An 18,914-nucleotide genomic window follows, 5' to 3' on the forward strand; every position below is an offset into this window, starting at 1 on the left:
GCTTGTATATTTTGGAGATTAATCCTTTGCTGTTGCTTGGTTGGCAAGTATTTTCTCCCATTCTGATGGTTGTCTTCTTGTCTTGTTTATGGTTTCTTTCGCTGTGCAAAAGCTTTTAAGTTTCATGAGGTCCCATTTGTTTATTCTTGATTTTATTTCCATGATTCTAGGAGGTGGGTCAAAAAGGATCTTGCTTTGATGGATGTCATAGAGTGTTCTGCCTATGTTTTCCTCGAGGAGTTTTATAGTGTCTGGCCTTACATTTAGGTCTTTAATCCATTTTGAGTTTATTTTTTTGTTGTGGCATGAGGGATCTTTTGTTGTGTTGCACGGGCTTCTCTCTAGTTAAAGGGTATGGGTTTTCTCTTCTCTAGTTGTGGCACATGGGCTCAGCAGTTGTGGCCCCTTAGTTGCCCCACAGCATGTGGGATCTTAGTTCCCTGACCAGGGATTGAACCTGCGTCCCCTGCATTGCAGGAGGATTCTTTACCACTTGCCCACCAGGGAAGTCCCAAGACTGATTTATTCTTGAGGAATTGCCCTTTCTTGTCACTTCTGACCTTTGTTAATTCCCTTACTTTGTAGTCAGCTCACTGATGCTTTACAAAAAAATTGAAAAAAAATTATCCATCATTTTTAAGTGCTATATATGGGGAAGCATTTCTCTGCTCCTCTCTTCTGCCATTTTGCTGGAAATGGAACTCTCTTTCTGTGGGTCTATCCCATTTCATTCTATCACCACACCTCATTATATTCCAGCTTCGCTTGCCTCCTTTATGTTCTCCAAATATGCCAAACTGTCCTGCAAAGAATCTTTGCACTTCCTGTTCCTTCTACCTGGATTGCTCCTCCCTAGCACTTCTAATCCCAGCTCCTTTGCTTTCTTCATCAGTTAGGATTTGTTCAATTGTAAGTTCAAAATAGCTCAAAACAGCTTAAGAAAAACAAGAGAATCTATTGGCTCACTTAACTGAAAAGTCCAAGGGTACCTTTGGGTACAGCTGGAATTAGGTGCTCAAGTGATTTCCACACTCATCAGGTCTCTGTTTCTGGGCTCTCCTGCCAGGCACCAGGTACACACTTCCTTTTGGTGACAAGATGACTGCCTGCAGTTCTAGGTTTATAATCTACTTGGTCAACAATGCCTGAGGAAAGAAAGTTTCTCTTTCTCAATAGTTCTAGTAAACTTCCTAGTTCTGAGTTTCATTGGCCAGGCCAGGATCATAACCCCATTCCTGGAGAGGGGCTGGGGTCAGCCCTACAAGAAACATGCACTGAACATGTAGGAAAGGTGGCTCCCCCCAAAATATAAACGCATTGGTATAAAAAGTAGGACAAGTAAGTGGTGGGAAGGCAACGCCCATAGCTGCTCACTCCATCATCCTAGACTTCTCTATCTAAAGTACATTGCCAGGGGACTTCCCTGGTTAAGTATCCACCTGCCAATGCAGGGGACATCAGTTCGATCCCTGGTCCGGGAAGTTCCCACATGCCATGGAGCAACTAAGCCCATGTGCCACAAATACTGAGCTGGCGCTCTAGAGCCCTCGAGGCACAACTACTGAGGCCAAGTGCCACAACAACTGAAGCCCGTGTGCCTAGAGCAACAAGAGAGGCCACTGCGCTGAGAAGCCCATGTGCTGCAACAAAGAGTAGTCCCCACCTACCACAACTAGAGAAAACCCATTAGCAGCAACGAAGACCCAAACGCAACCAATAATAAATAAAAAATAAAAATAGATAAAAAATTAAAATAAAACATGGCTATGGGGCTATTATTTTTTTTTAAAGTACATTGCCGAGGTTACGCCCTATCATATCACCCCATTTTCTTCCTTCAAAGCATACATGTAATGCAATCTGAAATGATCTTATTAGTTTTTATTCTTTTTGGCTTTTCTCTTTTCCTCTGGAATCAGAGTGCTCAGAGGGCAGGGACCTTGCTTGTCTTGATCACTGCTATATTTCTAGCACTTGGAAGTGCCTGGTACACAATAAGTGCTTAATGAAGGCTTGTGGTAGGAATGAGCTTACTGGAGCGCCCATCCTCTCTTTCTGTCTTAAGAATCTCCCACGTGGGGACTTCCCTGGCAGTCCAGTAGGATAATCAAATAGTTAGCTTAGAAATCCTGTTAGGGGATTGTCGATAGAGAGGGGACTTTAGGGGGCTTTGGGAGACCACAGTAAGATTAATGATCACTCAAGAAAGTAATGGGGAAATCCTGAAACAGTGTGGACTTGCTTGACTCATAAAGCAGAACAAGTCGCTTATCATCAAAGCCAGGTTGGCTTGCTTAACAACAAAATCAAGCTAACTTGATTAGCAACAAACCCATGCAGCAGAAGCATAAGACATGCCCCCAAACAATAAAACAATGGTGGCATGAGACCCACATCCTGTCCAGTGAGCTCAGGAAGTTAATGAACCCCCAAACATGCTCTTTGACCCCTAGGACATGCTCTTTGCACAATGCCCCCCAAACAATAAAACAGTAGTGGAGAATAAGGCCTACGACCTGCCCAGTGGTATCATCAAGTTAATGACCCCCAGGACATGTTCTATGCCCACAAGAAAACAATCATTTATGGAAAGGTGACATTTCAGCGTGAAAGACCCTCATTGTACTGAGACCTGAAATAATTTTTCCAAAGTGCCGTGATAGTCCTGGCCGGACCATGTAGGGACAAGAAAACTCCCCTGCTCGCCCTGGAGGAGGAGCCGATGATGGAAGTGTGATGTCTACTCAAGAAAGACACAGAAGCTCTTCTCCCCCTCCCCTCTCTTCCTTTGATTATAAAAATGTAACCCACTAAGTACTTGGGGCAGTGCAATGCTTGCCTGTCCGCTTGTAAGCCTCACAAGCATCCTATTCTTCTTTTTTTTAAAAAATAAGAGAGCATTTAAAAAAATTAATCAATTTTTTGGCTGTGTTGGGTCTTCGTTGCTGTGTGCAGGCTTTCTCTAGTCACAGAGAGCAGGGGCTACTCTTCGTGGTGGTGCACGGGCTTCTCATTGTGGTGGCTTTTCTTGTGGAGCACAGGCTCTAGGCATGCAGGCTTCAGTAGTTGTGGCTCACAGGCTCTAGAGCACAGGCTCACTGGTTGTGGTGCACGGGCTTCGTTGCTCCAAGGCGTATGGGATCCTGGAGCAGGGATCGAACCCATGTCCCCTGCATTGGCAGGCGGATTCTTAACCACTGCACCACCAGGGAAGTCCCAAGTGTCCTATTCTAATAAATCACTTCTTGTCTATCACTTCGCCTCTTGCTGAATTCTTTCTGCATTGAGACATAAAGGTCTGGAGTTCTTCAGAGCCTCCTGAAACGCCACCTATCTGTTTCACAGTGGTTAAGACTCCATGCTTCCACTGCAGCGGGCATGGGTTCGTTCCCTGGTCAGGAAACTAAAATCCCACAAGCCGAGCAGCACAGCCTCCTCCCGCCCCCGCAAAAAAAAAAGAATCTCCCTTGTGAGGTTATTCATGCAAGGCAGCCATATTTCCCTTTCTGCTAAATCAATCCCATCAGCATACAAAGGTGCTTCTAGCAGCTCCCCTCTTACAGAACCCCTGTTCAACCCCACTTTTTTGCCAGCTACCGCCCTATTTCTCTGCTTTTCAGAGCAAAGCTGACACAGAAGAATGGTCTGCATTTGCCATAATTGCTTCCTTCCTCTCAGTTAGTTGCTCAGCCCACTTTTCTGTTTCCCCCCTTTATTGCCAACCAGCCCTGCTCAGGCTCCTTTGCTGGTTCCTTTCCATCTTCCTGACTTCTAAATGTGGTGCCTCAGACTTCTGTCCACTTCTCCATCAACACTTTCTCCCAAGGCCACTCATCCTATCCCCTGGCTTTAACTACCATCTATGGATGACTCCCCAAATTAAAGTCTCCAGCTCTGACTCTCCAGTGCTGACTTCCAGAAGCATCTATACACTCCCTGCTTATCATGGATATCCACCTTGGCTGTTGTGAAATAACGGGAAAAAAAATATGTATTGGTGTCTGCCCCAGTTCCTGACACGGAACTCCTAAAACCCTTGGAATTTCCTGGGTCATAGGAGCATATTTTGTTCTAATGAGGTGACTGCTTGTGGGCACCTGGATAACTTCAGGAAGGGAGCTGGTCACCAGGAAGACCAAGCCATGATTATAAGCTTAGAACTTTCAGCCCCACCCCACCCCATCCTCTGGGAAGGGGAGAGGGGCTGGAGACTGAGTTAATGATTTTAATCAGGCTCATGTGATGAAACCTTTATAAAAATCCCCAAAGTACAGTGTGTGGAGAGCTTCTGGGTTGGTGAACATATCCACATGCTGGGAGGGTGGTGCACTGCACCTCCATGGGACAGGCTCCTCGCACTCATGACCCTTCCAGATCTCACCCTAGTGTCTCTTCGTTTGGCTGTTCATCTGTAACCTTTATTATATAACAAACTAGTAAATGTGTTTACTTGAGTTTTCGAGCTGTTCTAGCAAATTATTGAATCCAGTGAGGGGGTTGTGGGAACCTCTGATTTGTAGGTAAGTCGGACAGAAGTTGTGGATAACGGGGAAGCTACTACTTGTGATTGGTGTCTGAAGTGAAGGGCAGTCTTGTGGGATAAGCCCTTGCCCTGTGGGGTCTGTGTTAATTTCAGTTAGTGTCAGAATCGAATCACATTGAATTGCAGGACACCCAGCTGGGATCGAAGAATTGGTTGGTGTGGAAAAACGCACACACAACACATTTAATGACCAGAAGTGTCAGAAGTGAAGTGTTCTATGAGTAGAGTATTGAGAGTAGAGAAGAGAAACAGAAAAGTTTCCAAAATAGGTGTCCAAAACAAAATTATTTCCAAAGATTTACCTATTCTCTATGTGTGTAGACCTTTACTAGCTAGTAAAATATATTTTTTTCCTTTCTGTGTTACTTTTTTTTTTTTTTTTTTTACTGAGTTTTGCCTTTCTGCACTAGACTGATGCAGAGAGCATGACTTTACAAGTTAGACTTTCATTTTGCAGTGCACAGTAACTCAAACCATAATATCTGAATGGTGCTGTGCTAAGGTCAGTTATTTTAAATAATCTTTCCATCTTCTTTTTTTTCTTTTTCTTTTTTGGCCGTATTGTGCATGTGGCATGCGGGATCTTAGTTCTCTGACTAGTGATCGAACCCGTGCCCCCTGCAATGGAAGTGTGGAGTCTTAACCTCTGGACCGCCAGGGAAGTCCTCTTTCCACCTTTGAAACTGAATGTATACCCCCTGCAAGGTACACTATTTCTTAGGTAGACTAAAAAATGGGAAGATACGATGGGCTATTACTATAGACTTTTGTTCTTATTTTTGTAATGAAGCAATTATCATGTAGTGGGAAAAAAAACCCTCTTGACCTTGATTTCTCTACTAAACCTGTTCCTCCCTTGGTTTTTCACATCTCAGTCAAGGGCGCCACAATCCATTCTACCGTTCTATCCACAGACCCAGAGAGCATTACCTCACCCCCACACTAATCCATCCACAAGTCCTCTCAGCTCATCTCCAAATAAAATCCAAATCCGTCTCTCTTCCCACCTCCTGCCATTACTCCTGGCCTGGCCTCCATCCTCTCTCAGCTGGATTACTGCAGTAATCCCCTAACTGGTCTCCCTCATCCTCCTCTTGTTGCCTTTCAGTTCATTCTCTACGTGGCTAAGAGCATGATCTTTTAAAAACAAATCAGATCATGTTGATCCCCACTTAAACCTTTCAAAAGCTTCCCCTGCACTTAGAGTAAAACCCCAAATCCTCACTCTGGCCTCCCGACCCAGCTCCTCTGACCCCAACTGTCTCCATTTCCCAGTTTCCCAGGCACTGAACACACTAATCTTTCTGTCTCAGGACCTTTGCACATACTATTTTTTTCTGCTGGGAAATCTTTCTCCCCAATTCCACATAACTGACTCCTGCTTATCTTTTGGGTCTCAGGTTAAATGTCATCTCTTAAGGAGAGGCCCTCCCTGACTCCCCTTTCTATCATGTCACCAGATTAGTTGTTGTTCATGATTTCTAGGGAAGCACTATGGCCTCATGGTTGAAAACAGGCTCTGGAGGCAGACTGCCTCGGTGTTGAATCCTAGCTTGGCCACTCCTTGACCATGTGGCCTTGGCCACATTTACTTAACCACTCTGTCCTTCAGATTCCTTATCTGTAAAATGGGGCATGTTAATAATATACTTCAAAGCATAAGTACTCTGTACACGGCACAGAGTAGGCACTAAGTAAACACTGGGAGGTATTTTATTGTTCCTTCATGGCACATTTCTTGGGATTTAATTATTTTGGTTTCTGAAATGTAAGCTTTGTGGAAACAGGGATTGTGCTTTTCTTATTTACTGCTGTGCCCCTAGCACCTTGCACCATGGCTGGTACATGGTATGTGCTTAATTACATTGCTGAATGAATGCATAAAGGCAAATTCGAACTCACCCCTTTTGGAGCTTACAATCTAGAGACCATGGAACCTAACCTTGTCCTTCTTACCCTTCAACACCTGGCCATTTTACTGTGAAAACTGAGACCCCTAAAGGTGGGGTGATTTGAACAAAGCTTCAAGGGGGAAGGGGTATTGCTCTTTCCAGCTTCCCAGAGGGAAATAAAACTTGTACTTGTCAGAACGTGATGAAGCACCAAAAGCACGTGGAACCTGCTACATCCATTGTGAACACAAGTCACAGCCTTTTATTCTAGGAATAAGAACCAGGGCAAAATTTTCATCACAAGAGAAATTAAAAGAAAGGAGGAAAGAAAGATAGAAAGATAGAAAGAAAGAAAAAGAAAGAAAGAAAGAAAGAAAGAAAGAAAGAAAGAAAGGGAAAGAAAGAAAGAAAGAAAGAAAGAAAGAAAGAAAGAAAGAAAGGAAAGAGAGAGAGAAAGAAAGAAAGAGAAAAAGAAAAAGAGAAGAAAAGAAAAGAAAGAAAGAAAGAGAAAAAGAAAGAAAAAGAAAGAAAGGAAGAAAGAAAGAAAGAGAAAAAGAAAGAGAAAGAAAGAAAGAAAGGAAGAAAGAAGGAAGGAAGGAAGAAAAGAAAAGCTGTGAGCTCTCAGGATGGAGCAGCAGGATGGGTGGCAGTGCTGTTGACTGCACTGATGGGTGACACTGCAGTCGTGCCTTCCTGGGAAATATACCCAGTCCCCTGTCCGAGTCACTGCCCTCCCCCCACCCAAACATGTTCATGCCACATTTAGGAACCCAGAGGCCTCATCTGACAAATGTGGGAACAGAGGCTTAGCGAGGAGAAGGGACTTGCTCAAGCCCACATGATGAATTGAACCCAAATCTTCTGACTTCTAGCCCAAAGTTCCCTTAAGCTCTAATTAATATAATAATATGAGAATGGAGAGAAGGAGGAGATGAGGAGGAGGAGAAGTTTGGAAGAAGGAAGAGGTGTTGGATCAGGTGCCCACTGGCAGGCAGGGGCACTGACAGGTGTGTGGGACAACCAGAGACCTTGGGGGGAGGGCAGGGGAGTCTGCTGAGGAAAGAGGAGATGGAGGCTGGGACCTAGCTGGGTTATTTTCAGAGCTGCTATCTTTGTCTGCGTCTGCTAAATTATTAAACTGATATCACATCCTAGAGGGTGCCAGGCCAGGTTGCCAGGAAGAGACTGAAAGGGAGGGGTTGGATCTCTTAGCAGAGGCCTTGAATCTTCTAGGCTGGGATAGAAGTCGACTTTTCAAGCCTTAACCTCCTGCCCCACCCCACTCTCAGCTGACGGAGGGGAGCCTGCTTCGGGCCACAGCTGCACTTGCCATTCCCTCTGTGAGGTTCTGTCTCCACTGGCTGCTGTCCTGGAAGGGGAGTGTATATAATGGACAGGTCTCTGAAAGCAGGTCCCCTCAGGGCTGCCTTTCAAGGTTTCTGACTCAGACCACAGACAGACGTGACCAGTTGTGAGACCTTGGACAAATCCTTGATATTTTTATGTCTTTGTGCCATAAGTATTAGAGGTTCCATTCCTCAGGCCCTGACGTTCACAGAGAAAAAGTGCCTGTCTCAGGGTTGTGCAGCTAGGAAAGAACTGAGCTTCAATTCAAATTCAAGTTTCTTCAGTTCCAGATGCCTTTCCTCTCTATTCTTTTTTTTGTATTTTAGTATTTTCTCTATTTCCTATCTTTCCTACAAAATGAATGTGTAACTTTTAAAGATCAGAAAAAAAAGAGTAATCCTTATAGTTTAAAAGTGCATTTTCTAATTCCAAATGTTGTGTTTGCCAGGCTGGCTGTGCCCTAAGAGGTGGTTGGCTGTGTCCCCTGCCCGCTCCTGGGAGCACGGAGCTCAGAGCAAGGAAGCTGGCAGATGCCAAAGCTCTCTCACCTCTGGTCCTGTACGCATGGTGTTCCCATCCTGATCCTTCTCCCTTCCTGTCCCCCCACCATCTGTGCATCCATTGCACACTTTAATTCATCCTTCAGGTCTCAGTTTAAATATCACCTTTTGCAGGGAACACTCTCTGATTCCCTCCCCGACCTAGCTGGGCTCAGTGTCTGCTCTGGTTTGCACAGCCACTGTGTTTCTCCTATCCCAGGAGATACCTCACCGAACTGCGGTCACCTGTGTCCTCCCTAGACTGTGTGTTCTCTGAGGGCAGGGCCCCATCTGATCACTGCTGTACCTCTAGCAGACAGCTCAACAGAGAAGGCAACAAGCAAATTTGTTGAATGAGTGAAATAAAGAATGAATGAATGAATGAAGCGGACATGTCAATTCTCAACTAGCTCTGTCTACCCTTGTATTATTTTTCTTTCATTCTTTTTAGACAGGGTTATATCAGAGAACAGCAGGGAGGCGAGCTATGACTTTGGGGTGGGTTAGATCTGTGTTTGAATCTTTGGCCACTTATGTGCTGTGTGACCTTGAGCAAGTCTCTTCACTTCTCTGGGCTTCAGTTTCTCATCAGGAGCAAAGACTGCTGATGCCCCTCCCTTAGGGATGCTGTGGAGAGACAGAGAATGTTCATCTATTCAATAAATGTAGGTTGAGTATCTCCTATCCAGAGAAACAACTTGCCCATGGTAACCCAGATGGGCAGGGTGTGTAGGATTTGAACTGAGATCTGATTGGTTCTCTGAATCTGGCTGATGGTGGGAGGTGGGGGTAAATCCTGGTCTTGTTCCCCTTGATTCATCTCCTCTGACTCCCTAAGCCCCATCCTCCTCACTGAACTTCCCTTCTCCTTCTCCCTCTGTGAGCCTCTAGCACCAATGCACCCTTTAAACCCCTTTCCCCTCACTGAGCCCATCATATTCACCGAGCCCCTCCTCTCACGGAACCTCTCCCCTGCCCTCCCCCGAGCCTCCACTACTCCAGGTCACTGAACACCCTCCCCCTCACTCCCTCCTTCTAAGTCCTCCTCCCTTCCCCTTCACTGAGTTTGACGCCCCCTCATGGACCTCTCCCTCCTCTCCAAGCCCCTTCTGAGCTGCCTCTCGGGAGCTGAGCTGTCTCACCCACAAGTCCCCATCACTCAATCTAAGGCACTTAAAAGCACTTAGATAACATGATGCGGGGGTGGGGTGGGGTGTGTGTGTGTGTGGGGTGTGCTCTCAAGTCCTCCTCCTTCTCCACATCAAGCCAGTGCAGTGCCCCCATCGGCCTCCTCTTCAGACTGCGGTGGTAACCACTGGCCACACTTTTGGCAGGTCCTCCTGAACCCAAGGTCTGCTGCAGTTCTTCCCAATTGGTCTCAGCTGGTTTCTGGCCCTCCAGCCCCTGCCACCACCCAACACAGAGCCCTTTCATTTCCGATGACACTCTCAAGTGGATGGCAGTGCCATGACATCGTGGTCAGTGTTTGGAGGGGGTCTGGAAAGATCACTTCTGCTTTTGGAAAAATGGCTACAGCTCATTTCTATCGTTTTGCCAGTATGACTAAAGTCCCACTTAAGCAGGGTCCCCTCAGTGACCAGACGCATGAATGGATGAGCTTGTCCCATTCGGTGGTGCAGACTGAGCCACGGACCTTGGGCAAGGCTCGGCTACACCTTCTGAGTCTGTTTCCCGCTCTGTGTGAGAGGTGTGGCGATACCTACTGGGAGGAGCAGACAGGAGCAGGGACTTGGAAAGAATTTTGCCCACTGAGGGGTGGGGCACCTCCGGGGGGCCACCGAGGTTTGCGAAAGCCGCGCCAAGCTCAGCAGCAGTGCTGAGGTTTGTTCTGCAAGTGAAGGGCCTGCCTGGTGAGGAACCAACCCGCCAGATCCCCACCAGGAGGCCAGTCGCCCCTCTGTGTTAACCTCTCCATGGCCGCAGGGAGATTGGAGAAGGGCGTCCTGGTGAAGTTTGCCGTCCAGGAGACCAGGTAGAGCCGATTCAGCCAAGGGGCAGCGTTCAGTGCTGTGCAAGGAGAGAAGCCTCCTGAGTTCTCTTTCAGGCTTTCACTGTCACCTAGTGTGGCTTCAGGCAAAACCCTCCCGCAGGTGTGGAGTCCATGATTTCTAAGCACTAGCTACCAGAGCTTATGACTCAGGGGCCAGACCAGAGAAGATGCGGTCCCCTTTCCACCCCAAATTTGGAGGAGGAGGACGGTGACTGGATGCCCTAGCAGGGCAGAGTGGGTCGGAGGACCAGGGAACTGAAGGGCTCCGGCAGTACCCTGACGGGGCGGGGCAGGGGAGGAGGGTTCAGGGCATGCCAGCCTCTGATTGGCTGTGCTGCCCTTCGCCCCGCCCCATGGTCTATAAGACTCACCGGCGGCTGACTGGACGCTAGTGTGGGGGCTGCGGCCGCTTCTCTGTGGTTTGTGGTGTCGGTCCTGCCCCGCGTGGGGGACAGCCGGCCAGACCCGCGGACCTACCCCTGCGGACCACCGGGGGGGCGGGGGATGCCGGGCTGCCGCATCAGCGCCTGCGGCCCGGGGGCCCAGGAAGGGTCGGCCGAACCGGGGTCCCCGCCGCCGCCGCCGCCCCGGGAGTCCCTGTCGTCCCCTCAGCCCCCGTCCCCAACTCCGACCTTGACCCCGACCCCGGCCCGGGCCTCACCGCAGCCCGAAACAGCCCAGGAGTCGGCGGGCTCGGCCGAGGGGCAGGAGCTGCAGCGCTGGCGCCAGGGCGCTAGCGGGGGCGCGGGCGGCGGCCCTGGCGCGGCGGCGGCGGCGGCGGCGGGGGGCCGCGCGCTGGAGCTGGCCGAAGCGCGGCGGCGACTGCTGGAGGTGGAGGGCCGCCGGCGCCTGGTGTCGGAGCTGGAGAGCCGCGTGCTGCAGCTGCACCGCGTCTTCCTGGCGGCCGAGCTGCGCCTGGCGCACCGCGCCGAGAGCCTGGGCCGCCTAGGCGGCGGCGTGGCGCAGGCCGAGCTCTACCTGGCGGCGCACGGCTCGCGCCTCAAGAAGGGCTCGCGCCGTGGCCGCCGCGCCCGCCCGCCCGCGCTGCTCGCCTCGGCGCTGGGTCTGGGCGGCTGCGTGCCCTGGGGCGCCGGGCGCCTGCGGCGGGGCCACGGCCCGGAGCCCGACTCGCCCTTCCGCCGGAGCCCGCCCCGCGGCCCCGCCTCCCCCCAGCGCTGACCTCCGCGCCGGGACCCCTGGCCGCCCCGACCGGCCATCGCCGAGGTGCAGACAGACGGATTGCGGACGCCGGCTGGATGCACGGCGTCACCGACGCGGATGGACAGATTGCCCGACCACAGGAAGAGACAGTCGGGGGGCCGAGGGCCCAGCGAAGAAGACTAAACTGAGGTGCGGTCTTAGCGGCGGGTGCATCCGAGGGGCAGGGCGGGCGGGGCGGTGCAAGGCTCCAGACATCCCTAGGGCTTCTGGAGACCGCTGGGTCTTTAATAAAAGCAGCCCACTTTCTGCTGCTGCCTCTCCCAGACCTCCTGGGGAATGAGGTAGTAGCACCAAGTCCCCATTAGACAGCTGGACAAATTGAGGCTGCTCAGATCCCAGAAGGGGTTTGCCAGCAAACTTTTACCAGTTGGAGCCTCCTGCACTGACGCAGCACCCGCACCCTCACCTCCACCGGCGTTGCCCTTCCTGGGTCCCTTGGGGCCGTAAGAAGAGCCCTGTCCTTGAGGCTGCTGCTTTCTGGCACCGCCCTTCGGGAGGACAGAATAATGAGGCCCCAGGATGGGGTGAGGACTGGCAAAGCCATGTACCTGAGTTCTCCTCTCTTAAGCCCTTGTTTCCCACTTGGGGAGATGGAATCCCAGAGAGGCTAAGGATTTGCTCTCATCATACTTATACTTAGGCCCTTGCATTTCTAGGAGACAGATCTTTTCTCAGACACTCAGGCAGCTTCGCTAAGATTTCAGCCTGACTCAGATGACCAGGGTGGAGTGTTTGGTGACTGCCTGAAGCTTTGCCAGCTCTCCTAGGGACTCCCTCCCAACCTGTCGCTAAGATGGCTCGGCCAGGGATGGAGCCAGGTGACATCCTTTAACAGGCCCCGGGGGGCAGGTATGTCATTGGCTTCTAGATTCTAGAAAGTGGGGCCTTAAAGGGCCAGACCTGAAATGAGATCTGCTTCTCTTTCCACATGCCCTTCAGGCCCCCCATTCCCCTGCCCTACTCAGCTGTAAATGGCCTGGCTGCTGCTTTGCTGCTCACTTGCTCAGTTGACTGCAGCCTCACTTATCAGTCTGTGAAGTGTGTATCTTCACCTCCCAGAAGAGGTTAACACAGGGCAGAGGTCTGTCTTCTTCTCCCATAAATCATGGAAGAATGTTTTATTCTCTTATATCACACCTAGAAACAGGCACTGCTTTTGCTGGTGGAGCCTAGGAGCTGACTTAAAGTCCTCATTTTACCGAGTGGCAAGGTCACATGCCAGCTAAGGACAGAACTAGGTCCTAGGCCTGTGTGTGTCCTTCTTGCAGTATCTCTCTGCTGTCTAGGGGCAGGGGCTAGATAGAACTGGTGTCAGCTTGTCTGCCATGTGACCTAGAACAACTCTGTCCCCTCTTTGGGCCAGTTTCCTCAGTCTCTCTCTGAATATAGCTGCCCCTCCTCATGTCAGGGCTTGGGAACGGGGAGAAGGGTGTAGAATGAGATATGAAGAGTCACAGGAATCTGGTATAATCCTAGAGTCCTCAGGGTCAGGTGAACTGCTCTGAAAGGCAGAGCCGCAGGGGCCCTCACCTGTCCCTCCCCCAGCCAGCTCTTCCTCTTCCCAGGTAGCAAACTTTTTGCCTGGTTTCTCAGCTAACAGCCAGGACTTCCTGAACCCATTCTTAGCTGGGGAAGGGAAGTCCAGGAGGAGGTCTCAGAGACTCTGAGAGCTTGGGGATGGGAGAGAAGTGCTGGGCCCTGACATCCTCTGGCCTCCCCAGAGAAAGAGGACCTTCCAAAGCCACGTGGGTCATTTTGGGTCTAGAGGCCCAGAGAGGACAAGGACTCCCTGGAGGTGACACAGTGAGGAGCTCAGGCTGCAGCGCTGGGCTGCAGCCAGGACTGTTTGTTTTCTGGGTTGCACGGGAGAGGGATGCTTGGTCCAGAGAAGCTTTTAGCTAATGGTGTAAAGTGCTCTGTGTCACCACAATTTTGCCTTTCTCTGGGATTTATTGGTAATCAGCTTTGTCCTGATTTAGAGGAGGGGGGTGGCGGGTAGGGAATTAGAGGTGGCTCTTGCTGGAGAAAGTGGTATATGTAGGAAATGGAGGTTGATCCTAGTGTCACAGGCAGCTCTGTCCTCTCTCTCCATTTCCAGATGTCCCACTGCTTCTTATTAAGGGCCTCAGCCAGGGCACACAGCGCTCAGTGACTTGAACCCCAGCTCTTGGTTCAGTGCTCTGTCCACTACCCCTCAGCCAACTAAAAAAAAGTCACTTTCCCATCCCTGCCTGGCCCACCCAGGGCCCCTCTAGAAGACTCTATTTTCTCCTCAATCAACAAACATTGATCTCTGCTCAGTCCAGGGGCTCAAGAAGCAGCACTGAATCATAGGGCCTCTGTTTTCAAGGGCTTGTGTCTGCCAGCCCACCTCTAGGAACCTGCCCCAGAATTGTTGGAGGGCTGTTTGTAGGCCTTCACGAATAACTATAGCCCCTGATTATATACTATACCACCCCCCCCACCCCACCCCCCATACTTTCCTGAACACTTTCTAGGTGGCCCAGCCATCTAGCCCTGGGGACTGGACTGAGTACAGGGGATCCTGAGGGTCTGTGCACTGAGGACATTGATTGCCACCAGTGAATCTGGGATGTCAGCAAAGGGAAGTGAGGGGCTGGAAAATCAGTTCAGGGCTTTAGTCGGGACCTACCCCTCCGCTGGGTGAGCCCTTTCGCTCTCTCTGTTGGCCCCTGACAAGTGAGGCGCCTCTGGGAGGCGCCACTAGAGGGCAGTGTGGGCTGCTTCCCCGGGCGTGGGGGCGTGGCCTGGAGCAGGCTCCGTACCCACAGTGTCCCCGCCCCCAGCCAGTCGCTTCCCAGATTGCCCGGGCTTCTCAGACATTGAGCATTAAAGGTCTGGCAGAATGTGGGAGTCCTGGCGGTTACTTAGAGAAGGGGCGGGCCTCTGATTTCAGAGGGAAAATCCATCAGGAAAGACTTTCCTGGAGAGAGAGGTTGCCCCTGTTGGCGGTCACCGTCTGAGTAAAAGCCCAGAGTAGTTTCACTGCTCGCAGATTTATTACACTGATAATGGATCAGAACACCCCATCCTGCCGTCGCCGCCACCTGGGTATCAAGGTGGCTTCCTAAAGATTAGACTGAAGTGACAATTCGCAGCTAAGGTGCTCCAAGCCTGCAGCGGGCAGTCTCTAGAAGGCTCCCTTACCCTGACAGCCAGGTCCCTGGAGAAAAACCCAGGGTCCCAGTCTTCTCTGAGCTGAAGAAGCAGAGCCTTTTACCTCCTCCCCTGCTTTACAGCCAGCATGGGAGGAGGTATTTGGAAAAGCTGGGAGATCCCCAGCCTATTTCTTCCCACATTAAACCTTGACCGCACCCTGGCTAGGAGTGATGGGGGAAGGGAATCCTTGGTTGTGGCATAATATATTAACCACCACCTCTATGCCAGGCGCTGTGCTAAGCACTTTACACCCATTATCTGTTTCAGTCCTCCCAGCTACTCTGCAAAGTAGTTAGCCCCATTTCCACAGATGAGGAAACTGAGGGTCAGGGAGGGCCAATGACTTGCCCAAGGACATAGAACCTCTAAGTGGAGGACACCTTAAACATTAGGCTATGTGGCTTTTAATTTATCAGGCTAATGAGGGCTCCACTTGGAGGGTTTCTGGGCTCTCACCCGTTAAGTCTGGGTACGATGAACCCTGGTCCTTGGTTCTGGGGAGGGATGTGATCAGACATTGGAGGGGTGGCAGAAGGTGCCACCCCTCCAAGGTCTGGGCACACCCCCAGAGGCTGGCTCCCCTGCTTAGTGTTCTGGGCTCCAGAGGGTGAGTCAGGCTGAGTCAGCACACCTGGCTTCAGGCAAGGGCAGGCCAAGGATGCTCAGGGTCTGGGCTTGCCTTGGAGACTGCCTCCTCTCCCTGCACACCTGGGCTGGCATGTTTGGTGCCAAGGAGAGCAATGAGCCTGGGATGGCAGAGGAGGAGGGTGACAGGCTCCATGGTGGGGCACAAAGTGTCCTGTCTTAGAACTAGAAAGACCTAGGATTTAGTCCTGGCCTGGAGCTTCTCAGCTGGGAGAACTTGGGAAGTGACTTCCCTTCTCTGAGCCAGTTTTGTGTGTGTGTGTGTGTGTGTATGTGTGTGTTCTATGGGGAGTTAGGGAGGGGATAATTTCTGAGTATTAAATAAGAGGTCACACTAAGTGCCTAGCACATAGAGGAGGTCTGTAAATGTTCAGCGGAGCCAACCTACCTAGCCCAGGAGAAGCTGCCAGGACAGAGCCCCCAGGCAGTGTGGGCCTTTGCTTCTCCAGAGCATCGCCATATCAGGCATCCCTGAAACAGTCCCCCTTCTCCCCCCACTACAGTCCCCGAGGAGCTCCATAAGGGGAGAGGTGGAGGAGGGGGCAGGCTTATTAATCCCAGGAACATTCCATTCCAGCTGCTCAGACCAGTGGGGATCCCAGCCAAGAACAGAGGCCCCAGGGAGCTCACCCCAGGAGCCCCCACCCCTTCCAGGGCGGGAGCCAGTGGAGCCCGGTTTCAAAATATTGCCCCTGCTCCTTCTCTCCACAATGGCCCCTCTTAAGGAGGTAGATGTTGAAGAGTTTGGGTGGGGCTGGGTGGCTGTGGGAGAGAGGTAATTAAAGCTCTTGAAATTATTCTTTCCAGCTCCTCCCAGCTCCTTAGAGCCTCGACTCTGGATCTGACTCCTGGATTCTGCTCATTCCCTGGACGCCTCCTTCAGGAAGACTTCTCTAATCAACCTTACACAAGCACAGCAGCCTCCTCATTTCACAGGAAACCTTCACTTTACAGTGGCAAGGGGCTGGATTCTGGGGAAGTTGCCTATAGTATGAATTTCTTTATATATGCCGTATTCGACTTTGGCTTACACTGTACAACTGGAGATGTTACGACAAGTCCTTGAGATGCAATCAGATTATTTGAGTGCAGCAAAGCTTTCCAATGTGAAAGTGAAAAGGATCTCTTTTAAACATGTAGTCATCATTCTTAAACAAGTCGCAGCACAGCTGGGTTCCCCATTTTGGTAGATGCTGTTGCTTCTCAGTCTAACAGCGCCAGGAGGCCTGTTTGAGGGGAAACATTGCTGTGAGCAGTTCCTCAGTTCCCCTCATCCACCGTCCTTGCCCTTTTCATGTGGGCGTATGCCTGTGGCCCCTTAGAAAGATAATGGGCTGCTGGCTCCTGGGAAACACACCTCTTTCTCAGGAAGCGGTGTTGGCAACAAAAAATTCTAAGTTTCGAATGAAAAAAGGGAGCACATTTATTCAAATATCCTGATAGTAGAGGGAAGGGGGCCACATTGACTCACACATAACCCAGAAGTTGTAGAATTCTGCAAAATGAATGCATATTGAATCAGTTCTCTGATATATATGTTCAGGAAGAATAAATCTCAGTGATGTGAGACGAGCGTGTGTGGTTTTGAGGTTTACTCTGTGAGTGCCCTCACTGCCTTTCTTTTGTGTGTGTCTGTCAGGGCTCTTTAAGTTGGCCTTGTCTTGAGAAGCTTCTGTTATGTTTCGTTTGGCAGTCTGGGCCTGTTGACTGATTTGCAGACTGACTTCTCCCTTGACTTGGCTCCAAGTTGACCCTCTCCAGGAAGTCTTCCCCAATTAAGGATGTGATGAGGAAGCTAGGGGATGGGACTGCACGTGTGAGACTGTGTGACACGAAGGGGTGTGAGTGGTTTTGTGATAACACAGCAGCATGGTGATCCGTGGAGGATTGTGTGTGACCGTGCTGGTGAATGGATGGACCTGTCTGTCAGTCAGGGTCCCAGTAGGAGACAGAGCACACTCAGACTGGGCAGAGATTTAAAAAGGGACTATTTCCAAAGATGTGGGCTGGGCTTAAGAAACTAACAAGGTACATGCAACTCTCTGGGGCTAGCAACAGGGAGAAGCCATTTCAACTCCTGGGCCTGAAGGGGTAAAGAGGGGAGAGGCGATAGGAGGGCACAGGGACCTGGAGAAAGGAGAAGTGGTCTTTGGTTGAGAGATGTAGGCAACCATGGTGACCTGATGGGGAGGGAGAAGGGGGAATAAACACGCTATTCTCCCTCCTTCCAGTATCTCCCGCTGGAGAATCATTGGCTGAACCCAACAGAGAGCAGGGAACAAGGGAGGCATTGATCCATAGAGGTCAGCTTCCAAGGGCACAGAACATGAAGAAGGCTGGAGAGTGGAACTGAAAGGGCAGACACATCACAACTGCCTGGGGGCATATCTTCCACTCCCCAAAGTTCACAGAAAGGTTTTTCCCCCTCTGGAGCCCCCCACCCCCCACCCCACGCACCATGGGTCGTAGGGGGAGAGTGGACTGTTGCTTAGAGAGCACTGTGGGGTTGGGGATGGGGGATGGCTCTTTCCTTCCTCAGCCTTCCCCTCTCTGGCTCTGATTCCCAGTTCTTGATTCCTTCCTGTCCTGGCATCTTAGATGGCTACAGGAATTGTCTATGAGAGAACAATGCCAGCCACTGAGTCAGTGTTTTTCTCACACCCGGAAACACTACACCTCCCCCAAACATACCCACAGGCATGCCTGCTGCCACATGGGCCTCTGACATAGTCACCACAAACCATGGCTGGTGTCACAGTTGCATCAAGAAAATGTACGACGTGGCAAACAGTAATGCAAACTCTTTTTCTCTGTCACATGCCAAACATGCCCTGTCACATGTGTGTTCAGGAGATATACTGTCATGCTCATCCACGTGAAATCAGAGGGTAGGGGCACGATGGTGCAGGGGTTAACAGCCATGGCTCTAGGGGCAGACACACCTCTTTGACCTCTCTGGCATCAGTTTCCTTGTCTGTCAAACGGAAATACTTCTCTCGTGGAGATGTTAGGAGGGTACACTGAGAGGGTGTGATCTGGGAGAACTTAGCATGGCAGGCAGTCTGGAGGCGAGCTCTCCAGAAGTGATAGCTGTTAGTGGGCAACTCCTGTCTCCTGCTTCTCCTGGGGAGCACATGCGCCAGCACAAGGTCAGCAAAACACCCTCAGGCACACATGCCCTTCCCCAGACACACCTGCGTACATTGGCAAGTCCCCGCCGCCCAGAACGCTCTTTCCCCAGACATCCACATGGCTTGCGTCCCACTGTCTTTAAGTTGTTGTTCAATCAAATGTCACCCTTTCAGGGAGGTTCACCCTTTTAAAAATCGCAAACCCCAGCACTTCCAATCCCTTACCCTGCTGTGTATAATTTTAGGCATTGCTGACCTCCTAAGACTATATAACTTAGCTTATTTTCTTTCTACCCCATTAGAATGTAATCTTCGGGAGGGTGGGGATCTTGGTCTTCTGTTTGCTGATGTGTTCCCACCTCTGGGGGGGGGGTAGCTGGCACTCGTGGGCTGAATCCAGTGCAT

General features: G+C 50.7%; 1 protein-coding gene across 1 annotated transcript; it reads left to right on the plus strand.

Moving 5' to 3' along the window:
- The first annotated feature begins 10,728 nt into the window (after positions 1–10,728).
- Positions 10,729–17,405, plus strand: TRNP1 (TMF1 regulated nuclear protein 1). The gene is made up of 2 exons (XM_057732802.1): positions 10,729–11,682; positions 16,186–17,405. Exon 1 carries the CDS (start codon positions 10,837–10,839, stop codon positions 11,509–11,511), a length of 675 nt encoding a protein of 224 aa, XP_057588785.1. The 5' UTR covers positions 10,729–10,836; the 3' UTR covers positions 11,512–11,682; positions 16,186–17,405.
- The last annotated feature ends 1,509 nt before the right edge of the window (positions 17,406–18,914 follow it).

This window comes from Hippopotamus amphibius, chromosome 1 (assembly GCF_030028045.1).
Source record: "Hippopotamus amphibius kiboko isolate mHipAmp2 chromosome 1, mHipAmp2.hap2, whole genome shotgun sequence".
NCBI lineage: Eukaryota > Metazoa > Chordata > Mammalia > Artiodactyla > Hippopotamidae > Hippopotamus > Hippopotamus amphibius.